The sequence below is a fragment of the Cygnus olor genome, chromosome Z (genome assembly GCF_009769625.2).
Source record: "Cygnus olor isolate bCygOlo1 chromosome Z, bCygOlo1.pri.v2, whole genome shotgun sequence".
NCBI lineage: Eukaryota > Metazoa > Chordata > Aves > Anseriformes > Anatidae > Cygnus > Cygnus olor.
The window spans coordinates 51,316,790-51,341,907 of NC_049198.1; the positions used below are offsets into that span (position 1 = coordinate 51,316,790).

General features: G+C 40.2%; 2 protein-coding genes across 5 annotated transcripts in view; one reads left to right on the forward strand and one right to left on the reverse strand.

Moving 5' to 3' along the window:
- Window positions 1–5,833, forward strand: part of LOC121062303 (E3 ubiquitin-protein ligase KCMF1) — a 52,307-nt gene extending 46,474 nt beyond the window's left edge. Inside the window, exons 6-7 of the mRNA XM_040542134.1 lie at window positions 2,874–3,156; window positions 5,201–5,833. Of these exons, the coding sequence (XP_040398068.1) occupies window positions 2,874–3,156; window positions 5,201–5,462 (545 nt within the window). The 3' untranslated portion in view covers window positions 5,463–5,833. The remainder of the gene's footprint in view (window positions 1–2,873; window positions 3,157–5,200) is intronic.
- Window positions 5,834–10,490: 4,657 nt separating this feature from the next.
- HOOK3 (hook microtubule tethering protein 3) overlaps window positions 10,491–25,118 on the reverse strand; it is an 88,597-nt gene continuing 73,969 nt past the window's right edge. For 2 of the 4 annotated variants that reach the window (XM_040542137.1, XM_040542136.1), the window contains 4 exons: window positions 23,367–23,471; window positions 23,184–23,255; window positions 21,781–21,917; window positions 10,491–13,184 (listed from right to left, as the gene is read on the reverse strand). In XM_040542137.1, coding sequence (XP_040398071.1) covers window positions 13,169–13,184; window positions 21,781–21,917; window positions 23,184–23,255; window positions 23,367–23,471 — 330 coding nt within the window. In that variant the 3' untranslated portion in view covers window positions 10,491–13,168. Of the gene's footprint in view, window positions 15,836–18,690; window positions 21,918–23,183; window positions 23,256–23,366; window positions 23,472–25,118 lie in introns of those variants that run through there. The other 2 variants (XM_040542138.1, XM_040542139.1) reach the window with 2 other exon arrangements.

Here is a 25,118-nt window from a genome sequence, read left to right on the forward strand (position 1 = left end):
TAACCACCGATTTCACCCCAGTGTCCTTCTTATACAGATGGAGAAAAGTTCAAGATGATAAATGGTCGCTTTGCTTTTGACTGGTGGCTGCTTGTTGATGAATGTTGTGCTGTGCTGGGTTATCCCAGGGCCTATGCCTGGGTCTTCTGAAGCTGAAACCACTGCCCCTGTAGCCTGCACCTTTCATTCCAGAGAGTGCACGGCTGGTTCCCAAAGCCTGTTATTCACAGGTGCTGTTTATTTTTACAAGAAATTGTGTCCTGCTTTCATCGCCTACTTCAGTACCTCTCGTTTTAATTTGTTATGAGTATGAAGGTGTTTATGGAGGAGACTTTCTCAGTTTGTTTTAGCACAAACCATATACTCTAGAGCTGATGACAATGAAATCAGATCAGCGTGAATGTTGTTAACAGACGTTGAAAATATGTTCAGCTTGCATTCAGGCTGTGTGAATGGCAGCCTTGCTAATATTGGAGGGGTTTTTTAGGTGTACTTGTAAGTTCTTACATAAATGTACTGTTGCAAGCAAGCATTCGTAGCATATTTTGGTCAAGTTTAGAAAACCTGTGAATGAAGGAAGGTTGTCTCATTTTTAACGCCAGAAAAATGTGAAGATGTTTCTAGGATTTCCAGAACAATTTGTTTAGTGTATGTTTAGCTTTGATTTGAAAATAACATCTTTGCAAGAAAAAAAAAAAAAGGAATGGAGACAATTTTAAAACGTAACTTTTTCCCGGTTGCAAATACATTTTTATGCTGTGTTTTTTGACCATGCCAGTGTGTTAGGGAAACATCAGAACTTCCTGCTGTAATCCACCTTTGTTTCAGATGCTGAGTAGGCATAAATGCTTAAACTGGAACTTCCTTCTTCCAGGTTATTAATTCCACAGAGGTAGCCAACCAGCCAGCTTAATTAACCATTGCCCTTGAAAGGGAAGCTGCCTTCCGTAAATGAGTCCCCTTCCCTTCCTTCTGCTGGCTCTGGTGCTCTGCTGACCCTCTGTGACCTGCTTTAACACTTTTTCCCCAGCTGATTTAATGTAACCCAGTAAAAGAAGAAAACAGCTTAAATGAGGTCACACTCAAAGGGTGGTGATCAGTGGTTTTTCCTTAGGCCACATCCTATCACAAGCAGGGGCTCCCAGGGTTCAGACTGCAGAATTTTGGTCTTTTCTCCCTGGAGAAGCGACGGCTAAGAGCAGGCATCATCACAGTATTCCAGTACTTAAAGGATGGCTTCAGAGGGGACGAAGGCTTTCTCTTCAATAGGAATCACATGGAAAGAACAAGGGGCAGTGGGAACAAGCTGCACCAGGAGAGGTTTCGTTTTGATGTAGGAAAGAAATCTGTTAGAGTGAGGACAGTCAATCCCTGGAAAAACCTCCCCAGGGACATGGTGGAATACCCCATCACTGGAGGTTTTCAAGGTGCTGAGGTTTGTTTTCAGCCTCACAACGCCTTCCCTCTTATGGGAGTTAAATACTGGATAAAACAGCACTCTTCTCAACTTCAGTTTTTTGGTGTTTTTTTTTTTTTTAAGTAAGCCATTTTTGCAAAAGCATTTAGAGTTCAGTGCTGTCTGCCTGGGTCTCCTCATATCAAGCCTCTATCTCAAGCTCACATCTGCTTCCAAAGTACTGTTCAGCTATAGGCTTATTCTGTAAACCTTAATTTTGGCTTAACTTAAAGTGAGGATAAATGAATCTAAATCTTGTCTGACAGTTTGATTTTTCTTCCCTTTTAGTAAAACGATGAATAGGAAAGATGTCTAGAAGTTTTCTGTTTTAAAAATGATGGAGTTTGTAGTATCTGTTACATTCTTATATTTTTCTCTCTGTGGCCTTTTCTAGTAATTAAAATGGAATTAAAAGTTAAGATAGTTGGGATTATCAGTGCTGGTAAAACAAAAGAAAAAAAAAAAAACCTTGACCATTCTGAGTTCCTGACACAGAAAAGAATTCCATTTTGCTTTATTCCCCCATTAAAAGGCTTATTTAAAAGGACTGTATTTTATTACTGCAATGGAAGGAAAATTATCATGACCTATAATAATTTTGCCCTCTCCTCCATGCCACAATATCACACTCTACTTCCTCTGCCCTTGCACTAACTACAGCTAAGGAGTACACAACTTTGGGGTGTACAAGAGATCCTGCAGTAAGACATCAAACAGTAATTTACTGCTAGTATTTGTTTCAAAAAATAATCTTCAGACAAAATTTGGTAAAAACATTGCATCATTCAGAAGGGAGGACTTAAGGATGGACTTTTTAATTTCTAGAAGATCGCAGAGTAAAAACTTTAACAGCAAACATGCTTGTCAACAGTTTTGTGAGGCAATTTTTGAACAAGTTTTCTTAACTAAATACATGTTGTTAAATGTTTGAAGTGACAGCACATATTTCTCTCTTACTCAACGCAGCTTCCTTCTATGACATTAGGATGGCAAAACCTGTGTTATGGGGGCATGTTTTTTGAAGCTAAAATACAGTCAGTAATCAAAGCCAAAATGAAGTATTTTCCTAGTCATTTGGTATTTTGTCTTGAAGTTTCAGAGAACTGCTGCAGAGGGTACTATCCTTCACTGGGTATTGTCTATGGATTGTCTCTCTTGTTATTTAGAAGGCGTTAAACTTTGACTTTTTCTTTGAAATAAACCTTCATAGAATTAGGCTTGATCTTCCTTACCCTTTGAGATATTGAGTGTTTGGAATTTTTTGAAGAGTTTCATGGGCTCTCCAACATTATTTGTACTTTATTTTTGTTGATTGAAACAAAATTAATTGATGCACTGGAATTCAGGGTGTATTCATTCTATTGTGTAATAGTCACTTAACGTATTTCATCATAGATACCTTTCTCTTCTCTGGCAGAGCTTTTATCTCAGTTATCAGGCGTGAGGCGTTCTGCAGGAGGACAGCTCAATTCCCCTGGCCCTTCCGCTTCTCAGTTACAGCAGCTGCAGATGCAACTGCAGTTGGAAAGACAACATGCACAGGCAGCGAGACAACAACTGGAGACTGCACGCAATGCAACTAGACGTACCAACACGATCAATGTCAACACCACTATTACACAATCTACAACAACCACCAACACATCTAACACAGAAAACAGTCAGCAGACTATCCAGAATTCCCAGTTTCTTCTTACAAGGTAACTTGTTCTGTGTATTTACTTCAACACTTACCTCTTACCACTTCAGTTTTCCTTGTTTTTTCTAGAGGCGGAGTTCAATTAAACTGTTGTGTGTTTGGAATTAGACACATGCCCTAGTAAAGCAGAGTCTTTAAATGTGATCATATTTATCCCAGAATTAACAGGCTAATTAATCATACAGAATATGTTGATGATAGATCTCAACAGTGGTCACAATAAACTGAAGCCTGAAAGGAGACTGCTACCGTCACTGAATTAATGTGCCACCCTTAAAAGAAAGATTTTTGTCCACTGAATCATCTGCTTACTCTGTCAAATGTACTTAAAAGTGTGGTTGTAGACCACTCTGTCACAAATACTCAAAATACCAGAAGAGCATTAAATGTCACATTTCTTTGTGTATTATAATCACAAGAAATGTGGTGCTTGGAAATTTTCCATTTGTTTTTATCTGCAATTAGATGTTCATATTTAAAGGTATAAAATGTTCATCAAAAACTTGCCTGATCCAAACTTTTAGCAGTAATTTAATATCCAAGAGTAGCAGTTTATAGGTGGCCTGAAGGGACTTTATCTGCTTTTGGATATGTTCTGTAGCGGTCTAGTGTTTGCAAAAGAGAGAGACAATCTCACAAGTGCACTGTGGTGTTTCTTTTTTTTTCCCCACAACTACGAATGTCTTTAAAGGATGAGACTTGAATGTGGCTTTCTGCAAACCTTGAAAGGAAGCTACTTTTGAGTTTTGGCTTTATAAGCTACTTGTGACTCCAGGCAGGAGACTTCTGCCAGATCCCTCATGGAGTCTGTAGTTAACATACCATGCTTTTGTTTGTACTTGTAGCATCTTTTCAAACCTTCTGTCTGCTCCTAAGCAATGGGTAAACAGTAATTGCTGCATCTTAACTTCAAGAGGAACAAAAATATTACATAACTAAATTGTGATTGTTTTTCTGACTATGTCCAATGAAAGGAGCATTTCCAGTGTTTCAAGCATGTAGATTTAAGCCATAATTGGGGGGGGGGGGGGGGGGGGGGGGGGGAGAGAGAGAGAGAAGTCAGTAGATAGTATTGTTTAACAGGAAATTAATCTGTGTTAAAAGCTGAAGATTGAATAGGAGTTTATATATTAAGTGTTTTAGAGACTTAATCACAAACCAAGTAAAGGATGCCATTAATTAACAGGACACACAACTGCTTTAGAAACTATAGTTAGATCCCAGGGCTGTTTTAAAGAGGAGTTGCCCACTGCATCATTACAATTCTTTTACAAGTTTGATATTGACCTGAAATCAATGTTTTCCACATCTCTCCTGCTCCCCCACCTTCCTCCCCCGCAGTCCCCCTGACATACTCCTGTTTTTCTGTTTGATAGTGTGAAAGAGCTATGGGCATTTTAACATGTCTTTGCATTTCCTGTGCGAAGCAACCTGGATTTGAGTCAAGCTGTTATGCCTTGCTGATTTTTATCTAAGTTCAGAATAATACTATGTGATGTCTTTCAATCAGCAGCTCGTTATTATCTGAGAAACTTAATCAAAGTACGTGCAAATGTCCCAGACTTATTTCCAGAGCGTGAGCGAGCGATTTCCTTTCCTATCAGGGCATGTGCTGTCACCTAAGAGAAGTGGTAGAAAGAATGTTTTATCATGCCCTGGGAATTCGTAGGCATTACATGTGCGGTAATATATTTTGTGGCACGTGTAAACTTAGAAGTTGACCTAGAAACAAAAACCAGGCACCTAGTGGGTGTCTGTGAAGTCCCATCGACCCTCCCTGAAAGGCTCCTCTGAGTATCAGGAAACTCACAAGTAGCTTGTATTTTCCTGAAGTCGTGGTTAAGGCTGTTGTAGGAACAGGAGCAGGTAAGGAGCAGGTGGTTTGTTAGGAGCCAGAGGTTGCCGGAGCCGCGCATGTCAAAGAGCAGGCAGGAGTGTCCCGAGGCAGAGGTCTTTGTGTGCCTTCCGGCGCGTGCCAGAAGTGTCACCAGCGAAATGTACTTTCACCAACTGCCTGTCCCTTCTTCTCCCCTGCTGCTGTACAGGTTGAATGATCCGAAGATGTCAGAAGCAGAGCGTCAGTCAATGGAAAGCGAACGGGCAGACTGCAGCCTGTTTGTTCAAGAGCTTCTACTGTCCACTTTGATGCAGGAAGAAAGTTCCTCCTCAGACGAGGATGAGCGGGGGGAAATTGCCGATTTTGGTGCTATGGGCTGTGTAGATATTATGCCTCTAGATGTTGCTTTAGAAAACCTAAATTTAAAAGAGAGTAATAAAGGAAACGAGCCTCCTCCACCTCCTCTTTGATGACATCCCACTTTGCAGACAATGTCCTCTGTGCTGTATTTGCCAATGAAAGTGGACAACAACTATCTTGGGTTTGTTTTGGTGATTGTAATTTCAGGTCTGTCACTCTTGTTACATTGTGTACATTCAAAAGAAAGAGAGAAAAAAAGATATATATGATAATCATTTCCACTTAACTAATTTTTACTTCTAGCAGGTAAATGTAGGTTGCAGTGCAGAGCAAAAAGCTCTGTGTCCTGTACCTTGACATGCAAAAGGCTCTCCTAATACTCCACATTCAAACTGAAGAGGAAAAAAATGAAAAATCTCTAATGAAGCTGCTGTGTGTATTTATGAATATTAATGAATAAAAACTGCTTGGATGGTTTACCTTAACTACTGCATGACGTTTTTTGCAGCGTGCATGAGTTTTAGTGACCTTGTCATTTAAAAATTTAAATACAAGGAGCAAAACTATAAAACCCAAAGCTTTCCCATTATTCAAAGGTTACGTAACAAAAAGGTTAGTGCAGTTTGTGGCCACAAAGTAGCTTTTGAATAATATGTGACAGAATGACACCTGTATGTGCTGTTCCTGCACACGATGGAAACTCTGCAGTGGGTTATATTGTCGTGACCAGGGTGTGGCATTTTGCTATATGTGATCATTATGTTGCCCTGTTATTCATCACGTCAATGTGGAGTTGAACTTCATTTTATGCATCTGTAGGAGACACAACAATAAGACCACTGCTGGAAGCTACTGCAAAGGGCTTTTGTGTGCCCTGAAATCAAATGATGTTCACTTTTGTTTAAAGTTTTTCTTTTTTGTGGTTGTTAATTTTTTTTTAATTGTTAAACATGTTTTATTCAGGTGTAGATGATTCATATATTCACTGTGTTTAAGAAAAAAAAAAAAAAGTTAACCTGGATCATGTTGTCTTAGTTTAAAAAGCCTTTCACAGCCTCAATCATATTTTGAGTTATTTATGTATTTGCTTAATAGTTTGCAGAGACATGTTAGTATCAGGAGAGCTTGAGGATTTGGATCCCCAGATTGTCATTATATTACAACTGAATTCTTAATGCTAACTTTAGCACCTTTTATTTATTGTTTCTTTTGGTTATTTTTGCTGGTATAAAAAACAAAAAGTTCTAAAAGCCTTTTAGTTGAATCGTTGACACCTACATGCCTATACTAGCCCTACTGGTTTTTAAAAAAAAAGTGCAGCGTTCTTGTGCATATATGTTCATAATAACCCCAAGACAAGGACAGAAGGGGTGTGTTTGGTTTTGGCTTTCTTTCCTTTTTTGTTTTGTGTTTTTTTTTTTTTTGTTGTTGTTGTTTTGTTTTGTTTTGAATGTAAAGTTAGATTATAAAAACAAAAGTGCACACAGCTTCTGATTTAAAAATAATAATAATTATTATTATTAAACTAGGCTTATAACGTAATGGTGTCTTTCCAGATCTTTCTCACCTCAGCCCCTCTCTCTTTCTCTGTATCCTTCCATCTCTGCAGCATTGCTAGCATTTTAGAGTAAATTTACAGACTTGAACACCAGGTGGTGTTCTCAGCAGAACTGTGACGTGTATGCTAATCCAAAATAACAGCAGCAAAAGAAGCAACCCTATAGACTGAGGTTTTAAGTTCCATCCTTTTTTTTTTTTTTAATAATAATAAAATCCTCAAATCCTGATTGTTTCCACATAGAGCAGTACTAGCTTTGTTTTCTTTCGGTCTCTGCAACAGAAAATGTTCTAAGGGAAAATTTACATGAGGCCTCTGGTTATCCTTAGATTACCCCAAGTAGGGACTTTTTTTTATTGATTGTTGAGGATTTTCAAAAGTTTTTCAAGTTGTAGTCTTTTCAAACACATCTTCTGCACATTACAATAAGACACACGGTTCAATAAAGCATTTTCAAGACTGTTGTTCAGTTGATTTTCTTTGTTGTTGATGTATTTACGCAGATAGTTTTGTTCCAGAGTTTTCTGTAGCTGTCTTTAATTCCAGCTGTATAGAAAGTCAGTTCATGTAAAAATCCTGGGTAATTGATATAAATGCGCTTGATGACTTACACACTTTGGCAGGGGATGAAGTAAGTAATCCAGGCCTCCTCGCAGGTAGGTGAATTCAGCTTTCTATAGGAAAAAATAAATTTTAAACAGGTTCTTCTCAGCGCATGTTGGAACGTGGGGGTGTGTGTGTGTGTGTGGTTGGTCTCTCGAGGATGTTTGCATCATGTCATTCCCACACTCCACGTACTTGGGGAAGGGTGCAGACCAATGCTATCTGTGTTTAGACTCTGAGTATGTGCTGACTTGCATGTACAGGTATGCTTAGGCATCAGACTAATTCCTTCAGAGATTAGAAGTCTTCACGTGTCTTTGGGGGGTTTGTGTTGTTTCGTTTTTCTTTTTTTTTTTTTTTTTAAGTTTAGAAATAATACAAAATGGCTACTAGGAAAGTGTTTATTCTAGTAGGCTACAGCTTTGTATTTGCAGGGCAGCATTTTTCCTTCACAGTGTGGGCTTTCTCAGGATTGTATTCTTGGGTGTTTCCCAAACACTTGTCCACAGAATCTTGAAAATACATGCTACAGTGAAAATAGCATTCAGAAACTTTCCAGAAGCATCTGATAGGAGATTTTTATTTTTTTTTCCCCCTGAGGGAGTGGAAGTGGGTGATCTACCCTTTCATAAAAGCAAGCCTTAGTACTCTGTACTCGCAAAATCCTGTGAGTTCAGTACGACAAACACAACGAAAGTGCATTTTAGCTTCCATCCACCTCTTGTCATTTGCCAGTGTTCTGACTGCCTTCACGTCTCTGGGATGTTTGGGTTGTCTGGGATGTTTGGGGAGTGGGGGTGTTTGCGTGGGCTGTTGTTTTTTTTTTTTTTTTTTTTTTTGGGGGGGGGGTGGTTTTGTTTTTCTTCCACCCTCTTTTACCACAGGAGTGGTTTGTAAGGCCTTCATGGTAGGCATGGAGGTGTGGTCTCAGGGAACTTGTGGGCACTCGTGTGGTCCGGAAACCAAGTGTTTAGCTGTATGTGTGTACAGTTCTGAGTTGTTTGCCTGTTTGGGAAGAATAAAAGGTAATTCTCTGCCACCACCCAGAAATCCTAGGAGGCGGAAATGCTCTGCTGCCTGCTGGGCCTCAGAAGACCTGAACTGGAAGCAATGGCTCCATGGGTGACTCCTCCAGATCCATCACTTTACTCTTCCTGTACTTTACCCTAGCACACTTGTTTAACTTCTTGATTTGCCCTGTTTGCCAAATAAATGGGACACACTGCTGTTTTGAGGTCACTTATTCTCCTGGCGCCTAAGGAGGATGATCAGTGCTTACAAGAGTGTCTGGGGCTGGAGAACAGGGCCGATGCCCACCTGGGGGTGCTGCAGGCCAAGCAGGGCCCCAGGGTGGTGAAGTGAAGGGAGGGGTGAGGCAGGAAGAAGTGTGGGTCACAGGGCAGGGGTAGGGAGGAGGTGAAAAAAGAGTGATGGGCAGTGGGGGAAACAACAGGATAGCAGGGGGGCATGATGACCTCAGGCAGGAGAGCGGTGGAAATAGCGATCGGGGGAATGGGAGGGACTGGGGTGGGACTGAGAACAGCAGGCACTTTGTTATGTCCATGTCCCTCTTGTATGAGGGAGCCCACAGCTGGACACAGCACTCCAGGTGTGGCCTCACCAGTGCTGAGGAGGAAGGAAGGATCACCTCCCACCACCTGCAGGCAGTACTTTGCCTGATGCAGCCCAAGACACCATTAGCCGTCTCTGCAGCTAGGACGCGTTGCTGGCTCACGTTCAACTTGGTGTCCCTGAGGACCACCTGCCCCCCCCCCCCCCGGTCCTTTTCTGCAGAGCTGCTTTCCAGCTGGGCAGCCCCAACATGTCCTGGAGCCTGGGGCTGTTCCCCTCTCTGGCTCCAGTCGTCCAGGTAGTTTTTGATCCACCCCACTGCTCATCCAGTCCGTACTTCAGCAGCTTGTCTTTGCGGCTCTCATAAGCAGGACGGTGTCAAAGGCCTTATGCAAGTCCAGGAAGACAAACATCCACTGCTCCTCCCTCATCCATGGGGCTGGCCGTGGCTTTATAGAAGCTCCTCCTGTGGGACAGGCCTCAATTCCCTCCCTTTGGTCACCCATGCAGGCCTCCTCGCATTTTTGCCTGACTTCCTATTCACCGTGTGCGATGCTGTGCTCTTGGAGGAGGTGATCCTTGAATACTCACCAGGTTTCTTGTGCCCTTTTCCTGCCCTTCCCAATCACCCACCCCCTCCCCTCCACGCCCCCTCCCCTTGCCCTTGCCCAGGGCTGTCTTCTCAGTGCCTGCAGTGCAAGGAGGACTCATTACTGCCACAGCAGGGCTGCACCTCGCTGACAGCGGATGCAGACAAGGCATGCTGCCCTTCTCTTACTGCACTCCCTCTAATCCTTGTACAAAGCAGCCCTGAAAGGCTGCTACAGGGCCTCTGCGCATCCCTTTACTCCCAGTATCACACAGGACAGTTGCAGGCTCAGTATCTCTCGCTGATTGTTGCCCTCTCTTTCACAACCAGCAAAATTTACCCATGTTAATGCTGCCTGCCTGCTCCTTCCCCCTGCATCCCCACCCCAAACAGCAAAGCTGTTCAGCAATGCAGAAGGGAAGGGCAGTTGCTCCTGTCCATACCCATACAGCTACCTCTATAGCTAAACTTCCATCAGCGAGAGGAAGTCATATTACTTCAGCAGCCTTGGTCTTTCCAGAGGCAAGGCATGCAGGTAGTTCTTGCAGTGATGGGCCAGCCCCAGTGGATGCTTTCCAAGAGAAGGGAGGAGGTTCACATTTTCTGCTGAATTCCTGCTGCTGCCTACCTTCCCTTCATTCTACTTCACAAAGCCCTTGGGAAATGAGGCACGATGCCAGTGGTATATCTAAGAATCGGGCAGACCAGCTGACACCAAAAATGTTCTCATGTACACAAGCCAGAAGCTTCAATGCCAACTGTGCGTTGGCTTCAGTTTAAAACCGAGCACCGAACAAAGGCAAAGCAAGCACTTGTGTTTTATATAAGCCTTTATTTACAACTTGTTTAACAACTGTACACTCTTCTGTAACCTTGGAAGCATTAGTGTATTTGACTGGGAAAAAATATTAAACCTTTTGATTCTAATGGTCATCACTGGGTATTTTTTGTCTATATACAGATATGTATATTAATACTGCTACCATGACAATCTGGTAGTTACACATTTCATAGATGAACCGAAATGGGAAATTAATGTTTTGACACTCTAGGAATCCATTCTCTTACAGAAAATATATCACTGTCAATTTCACAAACAGTTACTTTGATAATTGGTCAACACTTAATTTTGGACTGTCAAACAAGCTGCTATTAAGAAAGTAAAAGAGTTTTCTATGCAGCATAAATGAAGTTAGTATATCAGAGACATGCTGGAGATCACCTCTGCATTGTGAGCTCGCAAGCACCTCGTGACAGAGATGCTACGCTAATCTAATTAAAGTAGCCAGCTCGTTTGCTGAAAGCTACCTTAAGTTTCTCTGTTGCATTAGTGAACTCAAGTTTTGTCAAGCTAAACACAGTTACATATAAATGTCTTAGGCTCAAGAACAACCGATACATAGTTTCTAAACTGCACAAACCACTTGGATAAATGAGGTACAGCAAAGCTTCGGCTCGGGGCACCCTTGCAGGCAGGTGTGACAAAAGCAGCTATCCCCTCACACCCCGCGCGGAACCGCTGCCCTCGGCGGTCCCGCACCCAGCGTGGCCTGGAGAAGGGCGCGCTCCCGACAGAAGCGGCACTAGCAAATGGGAGACGAACTATGCCTGGGACACACAACGGAAAGTAAGGGGTTTTTCTAATAAAGCTTGCCCTGACACAGAACAAAAGGGATTGATGGCTGGGACCTGGAAAGACGCAAACCTCTCAGCTCTGCTGGACTCGGCCCGACAGGAGCGCCGCTGCCCGGACCCCTCCTGCAGCCCACCTCGGGCTGCGCTGCCACAGGCGCTGCCGGGCCAGGAGGACACGTCCTCACCCGCCAGGCGCTGTCAGGCAGAGCAGCACCGCCGGCACGGGTAGCCCAGCCCCGGGAACCCGCCGTCCCGTCCCCTCGTGCGGGGGCACCCACCCGCTGCACAGAGCGGTGGGTCTCGCTCTGCCTCTCTCCGAGCAGCTCGGTTTGGCACAACGCGCTGAGGTAGGGGCACCGAGGGCACCATGCACCCCGAGGGCCCCAGGCACGCGCAGACACACGGACATGGCCGCGCCCACAGCTGCAAGCAGCAGGACTGGGCGCCCTGTGCCCAAGTGCTGCGGGGCCCAGGGGTGCCGCTCCCCAGCGCCGCTGCCCCGAGACGAGTGCTGCTCCTGGAGAGCGTGCGTGCAGCTGTTTTTGCAGGATTAGGATCCAGGCGAGCGAGAACGGGGTTTCCCTAGAACTGGGCTTAAACCGCGCGGCTCGGGGTACTCTGCTTCCAGGTTCCGTTGGGTGTTTGCGGCGCGGCCTGTGGCTGGGCAGCCCTCTTTTCCCACCTCTCACATACCAACCCCTGTACAACGAACGTCTTAACTTAGACCACGACAGTACCCCCTTGCCTTCTGGATCTTGCCAGTACTGGATGTCCAATACAAAACAAAGATACAGTAGTACAAATGTGCAGATTTTTAAGAATATTAAATAAGCAGCTCTTTAAATTAATATAGGCAGCACAAAGCATTTCGAGTTATACTGTCTAAATATTGCAAATCTTATAGCTAAACTTCATAATACAAAGAAACAGCCAAGCTAGTGCAATTGGAAATGAAATAGCTAAGACTGCAATAATGAGAAAAGAAATAGTACAGGTAAAATATAAACAACCCAAATTATAAACTGGCAAGGACAATCTGCATAATACTGAAGGTGTAGACAGCTTTCATACTTATCTCCATTCACGTTCTTTCCTCAGATTGTTTAACAATTGTACACAGATTGGAAAAAAAATGTTTCTGAAAGAAACAGACAACACAGCTAAAACGTAGAGAGAAAAATACAACAGCCACAAACTACTGCATATATACATAGTAAGGAAGCAGGCAGTGTCTGTGAGCAAAGGACTGCACAGTAGTTTGCCTGTCTCAGAGATTATCTGATGAACCTTGCCTGGTTTTCTAAGGAAGATGGGCTGGCCAAGCAGCAATTCATGAGTCATTTCTCCTGGTAAAACACCTCCTTGGCTTTACTTTTAATTATTTAAAGATTCAAAGTATATCCTTTAAGGGTGCAGGTGCTTTAAAACTTTAACAGTAACCAAAAGGCATTTTTAGGAACTCATTAAGACTAGGTTTTTTATAGTTCAGTATATGAAAATGTTGCAGGAGGTCTGTGTGTTAATGCTGTTAATCAGAATTAAATGGAGTGGACAGACAGAAGTAAAATGGAGAGCTGACAGTGCTCTGTCAGTTTGCAGAACGCCTCCTGTAGAGCTCTGAATACTGGATTTCCTCTCTTTTAGCCTCATAGGAGACTTATTGTGAAGAGAAATAGTAAATGGAAGCAGGAAGTGGGAAAGCCACTTCCCAAGATGGTAGGCTTCTCTGCAAGTAGATCTCCCTTTGAAATCAGATGCCCATGAGTCTTAAGTGTAGAACTGGTTAAGTTTTGGTTATGCAGTCTGGACAGAAAAGCAAGTCATGCACTGAACAGTCCCTGTTATAACAATGCTGCAGGTCATGCAACCACATCACTGCAAATAAAAGAATAAAGAGAAAGTTAAAAAGCAGATAACATCACCATTTAAAAAACAGAGAACAGAACAAGTATTTTCAAAGCAGTTCAGTAAGGCCGTTTCTACTTAGAGTTGTGCAAATTCATGGGAAAAACATCTTTGCCAGAGCAGCTCTTCAAACTAACAGGAAGATTGTATGCCGAAAATTGGGAACAGCAACAAAATAGCTTCAAACAATATCAAAATTTAGACACAGTTCGGACAAATTTAAACACTTCTGAGTGAAGTCCTGCAGGCCACCATTCTCTGCTAACATAGCTATGGAAACTAAGTTTACACAGCTATGAAAATCTCTGGCATTCCTGCTGTCTGTGAGGACAACCAGTGGAAAAAAAATAAAAATCAAACTCAATATAAAGTCAAAGGTGCCTGTCCAATACTGTGCATGGTTATAAACTAAAAGACAATCATCAGGGTCAAAACGACACTGCCTGAGACTTCAAGCTCTGAGCACCGCAAATAAACTTCAAGCATTTATATTTCATCAAAGATCAATCTGTGCATGACACTAAAACGACATCACTGTCATACTACACTGGCAAGCGCTACTCATTCGTTGCATGCAGGTTTTAATCACAAGGAAATTACACATATTCTTGTTAAAACACACCAAGTAGGAGCCCTAAGACCACATCACAATACTGCGTAAGTGAATCTAAGTCTGGAGGACAACTGGATAGGCTGCATACTGCTCCATCCTTGCTGATACACTCTCCCTTGTGGCCAGTGGACTGACAGGTGGAATGCTTTACTAACACAGCTACGGTGCTTTCAGGTTCGCCAAGCAGCACAAATATCCTTACACAGCACGGCAGAGCACTAACTGCTCATTCTCACTTTCACTTGCCCTCACTGTGATGACGCAAAGAGTAAAGTAGCTTCACCCAACTGAAATCACACTGTGCAAACTGTTTCTCTCCTCATTTCCAACTCCCTAGTATTGCACTAGTCAAGCACAGTTCTAAGAACAGTTCCTGTGACAGGAAAACCCAGGTTACATACCCAAGGAAAAATACTCATAACTAAACTCAAGGTCTTAGAGCGAAAAAAGGTCTTTCTGCTGCAAGTCCTGCAGCTTGTATGTCCCTCTTTTTTCCTTTTCAGAATACTGATCAACTAACAGTTGAAAAACAAACAGAAAGATACATACATAAATCAAATGGAATAAAAACAGAAAATGCTTAAAAAGAACACATTCAAAGCAGACCTTGGGAGTGTATGTGGAGTAATTACTGTCTGTTTGAGATGTGCTGTTATGCTTGCTTTGCACTGCCTGGATGCAGAAAGTTACAGAGTTCAGGATTAATTATATGAAGATTACTGTAGTTAGTCAATAAAAAATAAAAGTTCAAGCTACATAAGAATTTACCTATTCTATTATGCATAAATGAATACAGGCTACTCCTTTAATCTCACCTGGCTATTACACAGTTCAGACTTACTGTTTTGTAATGCTCTGAGTGACCTGATGCACATAAACAGAAGTGACATTACAGGTTTCTCTTCGGGACATTAGTACTTTTAAAGAGGACTTGTAAATTCTGGACAGTGTATTCTCTTCTCTTTTGAGGACGTACAAATACCTCGGTTCATCTGAGAGTGCCCTTTTCAAACCTGAAATTCTTATCTTGTTCTAAAATAACTGTCTGTTAATTTCCTTCTCTTGGGGAACTTCTCAAAATGAATCAATACTTTCAGAAGCTACCTGTTGCAGCAGCTCTCCAGAAGATGACAGAAATGTGAGCGTAAATTCACTCAGCATAACCTGTCATTATTCCTGTGGCACCTTCAGAATGAGACAGTTTATTCAGCATGACCTGCCTGTAGAGGAGTGACTTCTCCTTTTCTTACCAGTATAAAATATTTCAGCTATATGTAACTGATGGCTTGCTGTCAGCCTGCGGGATTATTTCTTGGTGAGACATCTCCCTTCAATATTCAGCACCAGATCTCATTAGCTCCACTTCATTGTAAGTGGTTAATTAGTGACTTAAAACCTCCTTAACTTCTCTCTGTCATCCTGTGTTTTTCCCACACGCAGACATGACAGACGACTCCTGCACGTCACAGCCTCAGAAGGGATGGGAACCTCTCCTTCTCACTCACCTGGCCAGCTCTGGAGGCACCTATCAACACACTTACTTCAGAACAGTGCTCACACAAGCCAAACCTGATGCAAAAAAAAAAAAACACCAAACAACCCGACCCGACCCCATGTTCTTTCTAAGGAACTACTTTTATATTCAGTGTATGTTCAGTCCTAATAAAGACAAGGCTTTCTGTAGCTATCCACTGTCTATAACTAGTATTTTGTAACAGAACCACCAAAGTCATCAGGGCAATGCATCTTTACTTGCAAATAAGGATAGTACTTACCTGAAAGTATGGGTAGTACTTACTTAGTACTATCCTTACTTTAAAGTCTAACACTACACTCATACCAAATATTTCTGCCAAGTTTCTCCTTTAAGTTAACTGTCTCCAGATTTCTCTTCCTGCAGAGTTTCTAAAATTACTTAATGGCTTCTACTGCTAACGTTTGTTTTCTTTCCTGCATCTATTCTTTCTTTCTTCATGGCATTTCCTTTAGATTTTAGGCCTAAAAGAACCTATTGACATAGCATCTTTTCAGAACTGTGTTAACACCACTTCAAATTTTTGTAATTCTTACAATCACAGAATACAAAGTGGATTATAAATTATAAGAAGCATGGCCTTTTAATGTCACGTTTATTACTATTTCAATATTTTACTGATACTGCTAAATACAAACCTAAAAATCCCTCAAAACCACTGACACCCTCAAGAAACAGGTTTATTCTCCTGGTTAGCAACCTTTGGTGACTGAGAACTAAAGTCTCTGCTTTATAAAATTTGTACTACATAAGGAATGTTTCATTCAAATAATGACAATAAAAAATAACCTGATGGTTTTATTGCAACTGTGTTATAATATTGCAAGTATTTTATGACACCAGAGCAATTTTTTTGGGAAGCCGCCTTGGCTACAGTGCCACGTGTTGGTACAATGTCCTGTAGGACTGTATGATTTGTCAAGTTTTCTAGGACTTCTCTATCTACATTCATCCATTTTCAATCTACATTCATTAGCTGATCTAGGTATCAATTCAGTAAGCTGATGATATATTTAAAAAATGATCTTTGTATCCCAGTATTTCAGTGAATCCACTAAAATAAAAATCAAGCAAAAAGAGAGAACAGGACTAGGGAAATCCTCAGCATCTCCAAATACTGCAGTGAGATTGTCAACAGAGACAAAATCTCCAGGGATTTGCTGTAGAAGATTAAAGAAGTCTGAGGATGCTCATAGTGACAGTTCCTGTTTTACTGACATCGGAAAAGCCTCCAATATTTTATCAACTACAATTCAAAGTTAATTAGAAAAACAGCTCCAAAGGCTCAGATTTCATTTTACTACTTTTAAACTACCACCAAAAGGCAGAACAGTGAAAGACACACTGCTCTTCAGATTTTTGTACTTAATGGTTGCTTTTATCCGTCTTCTCAACCTTCAAACTGAAGAAATCAACCCTTATTTTTACTTACATTCTGCAAACTACTGACAGGCTTCTGCTCCTTTTTTGGTCTTCCAGAGGGAAGAAGCATCACAGGAGGAAAGCTACAGAATCAGTGATGTCAGGAAGCTTTCTGGATTCCTTGGAAGTGACTAACTTGAGATGTGGCTAGAATTTGACACAGAACTTGACAGCTGCCTTTGCCTGACCCCAGAGAACAGGATCTGGTTTGTAAAGATGTTCTGAGTGCAAATGAGACTCATTCCTTGCCACTCCTGGCTCCTCTATCAGCATATACAATAATGTAAGAGTCCACTTCTCTCTCCTGATGAAAGGCACAAAGTAGGAAAGCCTTGCCAATGCAGAGGAGAGCTGGACTGCTCAGATTTGAGAAAGGACATGCCTGGGCTGTGTGCAGCTTGTGTGGTTCAAGAGCTCATTCATCAAATTCCAGGCTTACCCAATCTTCACATTTAAATTCTTACGTTTATGATTCACCATTTCATTTTAACAGAACACTACGTGTATCATACTGCCAGCGTCAGCTAATACAGCTGTTCTAAGGAAGGGCTTCTGATGAGGTTTCCTTCTGAGCATATCACCTGAGATCATATTTCAGTCATAATCCAGCTTTCAATCTATTCTGCAGGTGACACCTGAAATACAACTACTTTCTCCAAGTGGAAAAAACATCGCTTGAAACTATTTCTTCTAAAGGACGCCTCTTTTAGCTATTTATTTGCACAATACTGGTGAGAAAATGCCTCCAAAATTTGCTAAACTTGGTTTGGAGATGTCAAAGCTTATCAACTTAGTATTACTGCAAAAAACAGAGTCCATGTTCTACCTAAAACACGTGCAAAAAACCACAAGAAGTCAGTATTACATATCTGACTTAGAGTGCAAAAATAGCTCCCTCATCAATCCTTGCAAAATGTCAGAATGTCCAGGGGAAAAAAAAAAAACTACAAAATGAATAAAATTCAGGAACTGTTTTGTTTTGTAAGAAATAGAAAAACTAGCCACATTCAAGACGGTCTTCCTCCAATCACTAACTAGAAGAAAATCAAGTTCTGAAGTTAAGATATTTTCCAATTATCATATCAACAGAAAACGTCAACATATCAATATAATCAAACCCACTACAGCTCATCCAGGAAGCTATGGACAGCCTCATACACTAGAGAACTGAGAAAACAAAGGCTACGTGCATAAGTCAAAATACCAAGGGCTTTAAAATCTACAAATCCCCTTAAATTTTCTTGACAGCTTGCACATACCACTTACTATCAAGATGATCATAAAGCAGCAACAGGATTGGTCAATATTAATTCTTTCATACACATTGAATATAAAATTGACAGTGCTGTCTACATGAATAGAAGGCCACAAAGAACTTTAAGAGTTAATACTACCACCTCAAGGGACATCATCAGAACAGCACAGGATTACCATTTGGTCATTTCCAAAGAGATAATGAAAAACACCTTGTAGCCAATGTGTATGTACTTCATTTTACAATATATACAGCTGTGTGCTACAGTTTGTTTTCCTCTGCACTGTGGATGGGACACATAACCCTTAAATTAGATTACAACATTTGGAAAATGTATGTTAGGATCCAAGTGGTTAAATGTTGCTGTAAGGAAAGTGGGGAACATGAATGCTCTTTTCTGTAATGTCTGATCACACATGCTAACAACTTAACATGGAAATACTTAAACTGGACTGCACACACATCCTGTAAGACCAGAAACTAGGTTTCAGCTCTAAACAACAGCATTTAACTGTTACATGTTGTTGGCATTTAATTTAAATCTCCCAGAAGGACTATTCTGGGCATATCCTCAGCACAGTACTTAGGAACGTATTCTCATGAACTTTTTAGCTGTTTTATCACTGCCCTGAAGAGATTTTTTTTTTTTTTCCTTTAAGACCAGTCTGCAGGATTTTTTTTTTTCTGTAGTGTATCAAGACAGCCTATAATTTAACAATTGTCACTACAGTTTTGATGTCAATAGTCTTTGTTGCCTCCAAAAAAGTCTTCCTAGAAGTTTCTTTGAAGTATGTATTGTACTAAGAGAATTCTGTTTTACAGGGCTTTTTTGCTATATTCTTTTACTGAAGATACAAAGAATAGACAGCATTCACAGCTAGCTCTGTACAGGTGCTTATTACCTCATGTCACACTCTCAGCCCTTGTTTTTTAATAGCACGCTACTTCCAAAACTACAAAACAAGCAAGATTTCTTCAGAGCCATCCACACTAAACAATTAAGAATTGCTGTATGCAACAGATAATCAAAGGAAAATGCTAAATAACGCAGAATTAAATTTTGTTGACTACCATTAGAAGTCAAAAGAAATGACTTATTGGAACTGGACAGAGACAGATGCTCTTTAGATGTATAGGTATAAGACTGCAATACATTTTTAGATTTTTATATTCAACACAAGCTCTGAGCTTCTGTTGAATACACGCTTCAGTGTCTTATCTTATGGGAAAATGGAAAGTCCAAACAGAAAGAGGAGAACCTACAGAACAGAAAATAAAAATCAACAACCAGAAAAGAGGAGAGGGAGAGAAGCCACGACAGAGAAAACCTAAAGACAAAGCTTCTAATCAGCATTTGTACATCTCCCAGCCATCAGGGGCATTTGTCTGTCATCAGAACTTTGGAGGCAAAATAGTAAAATAAATGTTACAATAATTAAAGCAAGTAGTTTTATTCTAGTTTGCAGATTGCATTCAAGTGATTTTAGATATGCAACTAATAGCAACAGTAAATGAAATTATTAAATAAATTTAAGAGAGAAACCCTCCCATTAAGGTCCTGGTGTTCCTTTCTTTCACAAGTAGGCTTTGGCAGTTTGATAACAGACAAAGACAGTGAGATTAGAATAAAAATGGAGTTTTCAGTGTTCTTAAATTCTTTCTCTAGGTGACACATAACGCTCTACTCTCAAGCAAGAACATCAAATCTGGTTACTTGCTCCTGTTCACACACGGCATGCAGTAAAGAGTTCTTCAAATGACTTGAATGGATTGCACAAAAAGATCAGTAAAAGACTTCACACAAAAACTGTGGTCATCTTGCTACGTAATATATAAAACTTCTTTGATCTGTTAGCATTTGGTATCTCAGTAAGAGACAGCAAAACGAGGATCAGCTCACTGAACTACAGAAATTGTCCTAAACTGCCTTTGTTGCTTAACTGCCATTGTTAACTTTTCTCCACACAAAAAGATACTTCTGCTGTCTCAACTTTATCTTGCAAGTATAGCCCAGACTTCTCACATCATGAATTAAAGAGCAGAATTTTTAGAAAATTGTTTTTCTTCCAAATGTGGGGCATAAAAGACAAACTTATATGAAGTTAATGAACTTCGTATGTTTTTGTATTACTGGGAAAAAAAACAACTACATTTTTCAGACACACATTGAAAGCATTCTTAGCCTAGATTAAAACAGATGATGTACTTGAGGATAAAGGAGTACCTGCAAGTGCCATCCACCTATTCCTTACCCTTTAATCTAGGTGTACTCATTTTAACTATCCTTTGTTCGACCCACTGAAGTTGTGAATTAATACAGGTCTTCAGATGCTTACTAAATGCTAATATGCCTTTTTTCTGAAGCTATTTATGAAGAAATGTCTTCACTGGGAAGGGCAACAAAATAAAGTAAAAGAATAAATGTAGAAACCAGACTGAACATGCATTTAGGGGGCCAAAGAGTCTCTAAATGAAAAATGTTTAAAACTGAATCACCACAAAATAGACTGAAGCCTTCAACCTACACTCAGGTCCTCTGTGTCCATCAATTCTTTGACAAAAACAATAGCCAGAACATAGAATCGCTCAGGGAAAAAGCAGAATTTTATAGGACCAGGGCCTAAATTAATACTAGGGACCATCTGCCACCCCACTGATCAACATGAAGGTGCTACAGAGAGCGACATATGATCAACTAGCTACATGCTAAGAAGGTAGTACAACAAATTACAGCCAGTTTTCAACAGTCAGCAACATGCTCACCTGAAGGCACTGGTACCATTAGTAAGGCAACTGATACAAATATACCCTGAATCAATATATTAAAAGCAAGTTGCTTATTAGGGGACAACAACTGAAGCATGTTAACATCAACAACGTTAATTTAGGCCTCAATCCATTATCTACTGTTAGTCCATAATTATAAAAAATTAATACAAACGCTTTTTTTTTTTTAAATGGATGATGCAGTAGCATATTAAAGCATTCCAAATATTTCTCGATCTTTTTATACTATATATTAACCACACACTTGATCTAGAAGAGTGGGACAAACCATTTGAAAATATTCAGTTCTGTCAGCAACAGGTAAAACCAGCAGACAAACAAAAGCCTTAAAAATCATCCTGCTTCCCTACTAAATGCCAAGAATAAGAGCATAGGAGATTTTCTTTTTTAAAAAGATATTTCTTGTTGCCGATAAGTGTTTTAGCTGCAAATATATTTTACAATAACATTATATACTAATTTTGCATTTTTGTGATGAGTTTTCAGCCTTTTTTTGAAGCAACTGGTTAGCACAAAAATAAAAAGCTTAATTCCTTTTAACAAAGGCAGTCTTGTAAAGCATTACAACCCTTATAGGCACAAATGTATCAACTGTGACAGGAAATTCACATTGTTACACAGCCCATATGAGGCTTTTTGTAAGGGACCAGGCTTCATACAAATTTAAAAGATTCCATTATTGTACAACACTCCTCTAGATGTTTTCAAAACTTTGGCACATTCAGAAAAATGCAGAGAGAAAAAGGGACAGATGGACTTCAAAAAACACAAACAAAGGGCATTACAAAACAATGAGGAAACCATAATAAAACCCTTTCCTGAACTGTAAAATAATGGTGGTAACAAGGGAGAAAGAGAAAAGGATGCTGGTTGCTTTTTGTTGAACGGTGTTACTTGCAACAGAAGTGGCCTTGATCATAGGGCAATTTTCTTTCTAAGGGCAAGGCTTCTCTACCTTGCAGTTGCTGGCTGGACATGACCAGGGTACGATCTCCTTGTGCTCGTGGCTTGCCTTTGTCTGGCCAGGAAGGACTGTCCTGAGCCTGTGCTAGCTAGTCTGTCTTCCGCTGCTTTTTTATGCAGGGTCATTCCCTATGGAAAAGAGAAACTTCTTAGAAAAAAGTAGAACATGTAACATTCAACAACTTCATTCATTTACATTTTACTGCCTCTTCTTCACCAACACTTACAAGGTTGTTTTGAATTTCAAACACAAAGCATCACATTTTCAAGGCTAAGGCAAAAACATCCTTCAAGATCTTTTACCATGTGCTCTTTTTTTTTTTTCCCCAGTCACTGTCCAGTTTGGAATACATTGTTGAGCAGCATGTCCCCCGGTTTCCCACATCTGACAAAATGCTTCCCCACAAACACAGCGACTGGACAAGCCTTTTCAAAATTGCCTCCCCTTGTCACCCCAGATCCCTTTAGCATACTGAGTGAGAAGAGTACTTCTCTTCTGAAAGCAAATTCTTTCCATCTCTACACTAGCTCATATGGCAGGATCACACCTTCAGAGAAAGTATGTTTTCAGCAGGAATGAATGCAAGGAGGAAATGAGAGTTCGAAAAAATAAAAAAAAAAGCTGTGATGGGTTGTATAGTTGTGTACAAAAGCAGAGGCTAATTACAAGAAAGACCCTGCCCAGGGAAGACAGTGAGGAGGAATTTGAACTCTATGGTGAAGAAGAAGAAAACATGAATGTTACATGGGTCATGGATTCCTTCTATCAGGACAGCAGACTCAATGCAGCCACACTCTCCCGAAGAGAAGTCTTGAACACATTTGCTGAAGGTGAAAAATCTCCTTGCACACATGCCCAGAAAAAGCTGTGTGGCTGCTTTTTTATACTCTGAATATTTTATGGGAGGGCCACACACCTGTGTTTGCCCTTCACTTGGGGCTAAACCTACACCTAGGTTAAAGAGGTTGCTTCTCAGAGTGCTTACTGCAGCAGTAAGCTTTGTGCCCCTTCATTTGAAACAATGAGACGGTTGCAGAATCAAAGTACATCTGAGCACTATAAGTCAGCATAATTGAAGGACTAGAATTTCAAGATAGCAATCTGAAGCTTCCTTCCCTCTATAAAATGCCATTTCTGGTCTTAAAATTTGAAAAATAACAAAAATGTTCTTTCTCACTTACCCCAAGGTTAACAAAGGAATATATAGTCTTATATAACAATAACTTAAAATGATTAAAAAGCATTTGTTTCTGTGTCTTGTGTGTTGGAAAATGATTTTCAAACAAAAAAATAATGTAAATAAATGAAGAATTCCATGAACAACCTTGAAATAACTAATATTAATCCCTTTGGGTTTTTTTGTTTGTTTGTTTGAAAGTTTGGGATTTTCTTACCATATTATACCAGGCACTAACAATAAATTTCTCCTCCATTTCTCTTTGACTTTTTGTTTTTTCGTATTCTTTCTATAAAAAAAAAAAAGCATACATTTAAAAACAAAGTACAACAAGTATTAGTCTATACTTAAAAAACCACAAGAATAACACACATCTACCAGGCAACACGAAGATTACTACCTCCAATGAATGAAACATTCTATCCCGTTCTTGCAACTGATTTTTCAGAGCCTGAATCTCAGGAGCTGCACCCTGGTTTTGCTTAGGGTCTAAGGTGCGGATGACCTGTAAGAGAAAAACAGATTGTTTTAAATTAAACACTGCAAAAGCAATCTAATTAAGTGAAAAAAAAAAATCAAACAATTATAACCATGCAAAGCTGATTAAAAAACAAAAAGTGACTTAAAACATATCAATGGTAAGAAAAGACACTCCAAGATGTGGAGTAGAGGGATGTGCAGTCTTAAGAGGCTGACTCCCGTGAAACAATCTTGCTGAACAGCATGACAGAGGCTCTGCCTCTGAACATCAGCCATGGTATGTTGGAGAATCTGAACTGGGTTCTCTTCTATGTGACCATGAAACAAAACTACTAATAGGAAAAGTAGAACTTAAGAAATTCACTGTCCCAGACTCACATTTGCAGGTCCCTTCTCTGGTTACACTACCTTGGGGCCACAGTGGTGGAAATGTTTTCTCAAAGACTTTTTACGAGGCTCCAAAAGCTCAGGTTTACTTACACATTCCCTGTTAATTCCTCCCCTTCAATTTATGGACCACTTCAATCTGGAAAGACTACACCTGGTGCCACGGGGTACCATTGGGGTATCAGGTGCTGCTATTTCTAGAAAACTTATGCCAAAAAGCATCCTGTGGCACATGCATGATCACTATGTTACTAATACGATGAACAGACACCTAGTTATGTTCATGTGTGGCATCCATCGCAGGCAGCATTTGAGTGCTATCAAGCACAGAGCTCAGCTAAGAACAAATCCAGCAAAATGCTTAGATACCTAAGCTCTCTGTAATAGAAAATGGCAGACAAGTTTTTAACATGCTGGGGATATATAGGAAGAGACTTCTCCTTTGTCTTCCTAACCATTTCAGAATGATATATAAATGCTGAAATAAAACAATGCTTTCAATTTTACTAAGTTGTTTTTACGGAATAGTATTCATGGAAGACGACTCACAGAAGTATACTAGGTTTCTAAGAAAACATACACTAGACTTAGATATACTTTCTATAGTGGAAGGCTGTAATGATTGTACTTGTCTTCACAAAAAAAAAGTGAAAGTTGATGAGATCACAAAAAACTAACCTAAGAAGAAAAATTAATGTTACTGTTATATAAAGCACCCTATAAAGTAACACAGTACATACAAACAAATCTTATTGAAGGGGGAAATCAGGATTCTGTCTTTCACCAGAATACTCTAAGAATATAAGATGCAAAAGAGAAAACAGAAAAAAAGAAAAAGAAAGATTTGTTTAGTTTTCCAGAAGGCCTTTGAAACATCTTCAAAGTAGTCACCGAGAAAACCACATAGAAATAAAGGAAGGAAGCCTAGAGTTCTGACAGATTAGGAACCCATTTACAGATTCCCATTTAACTCAATCCAGACACAGCAGAGACTTTGATGTTATCGTGAATAGACGAAACAGATGAATGAAAATGCTAGTATGCTTTTAAGAAACTCAAATAAAATATAGAAAGTATAGAAGAAATGGGGCTATGGTTGAGACGACAATATTGCCATTTTAAAGCTGGTAGTATACCCACACCCTCAATTCCACATTCAAATATTTGCCACCTTCTAGCCCGAAGCATACATTAAGTAGTAAAGGTGAAAAGCAATACTAAACATCAGTAGGAGAATCGAACAGCTTGTGTAAGTAGTTCAGTCAAAAATACTACTTTACGTAGA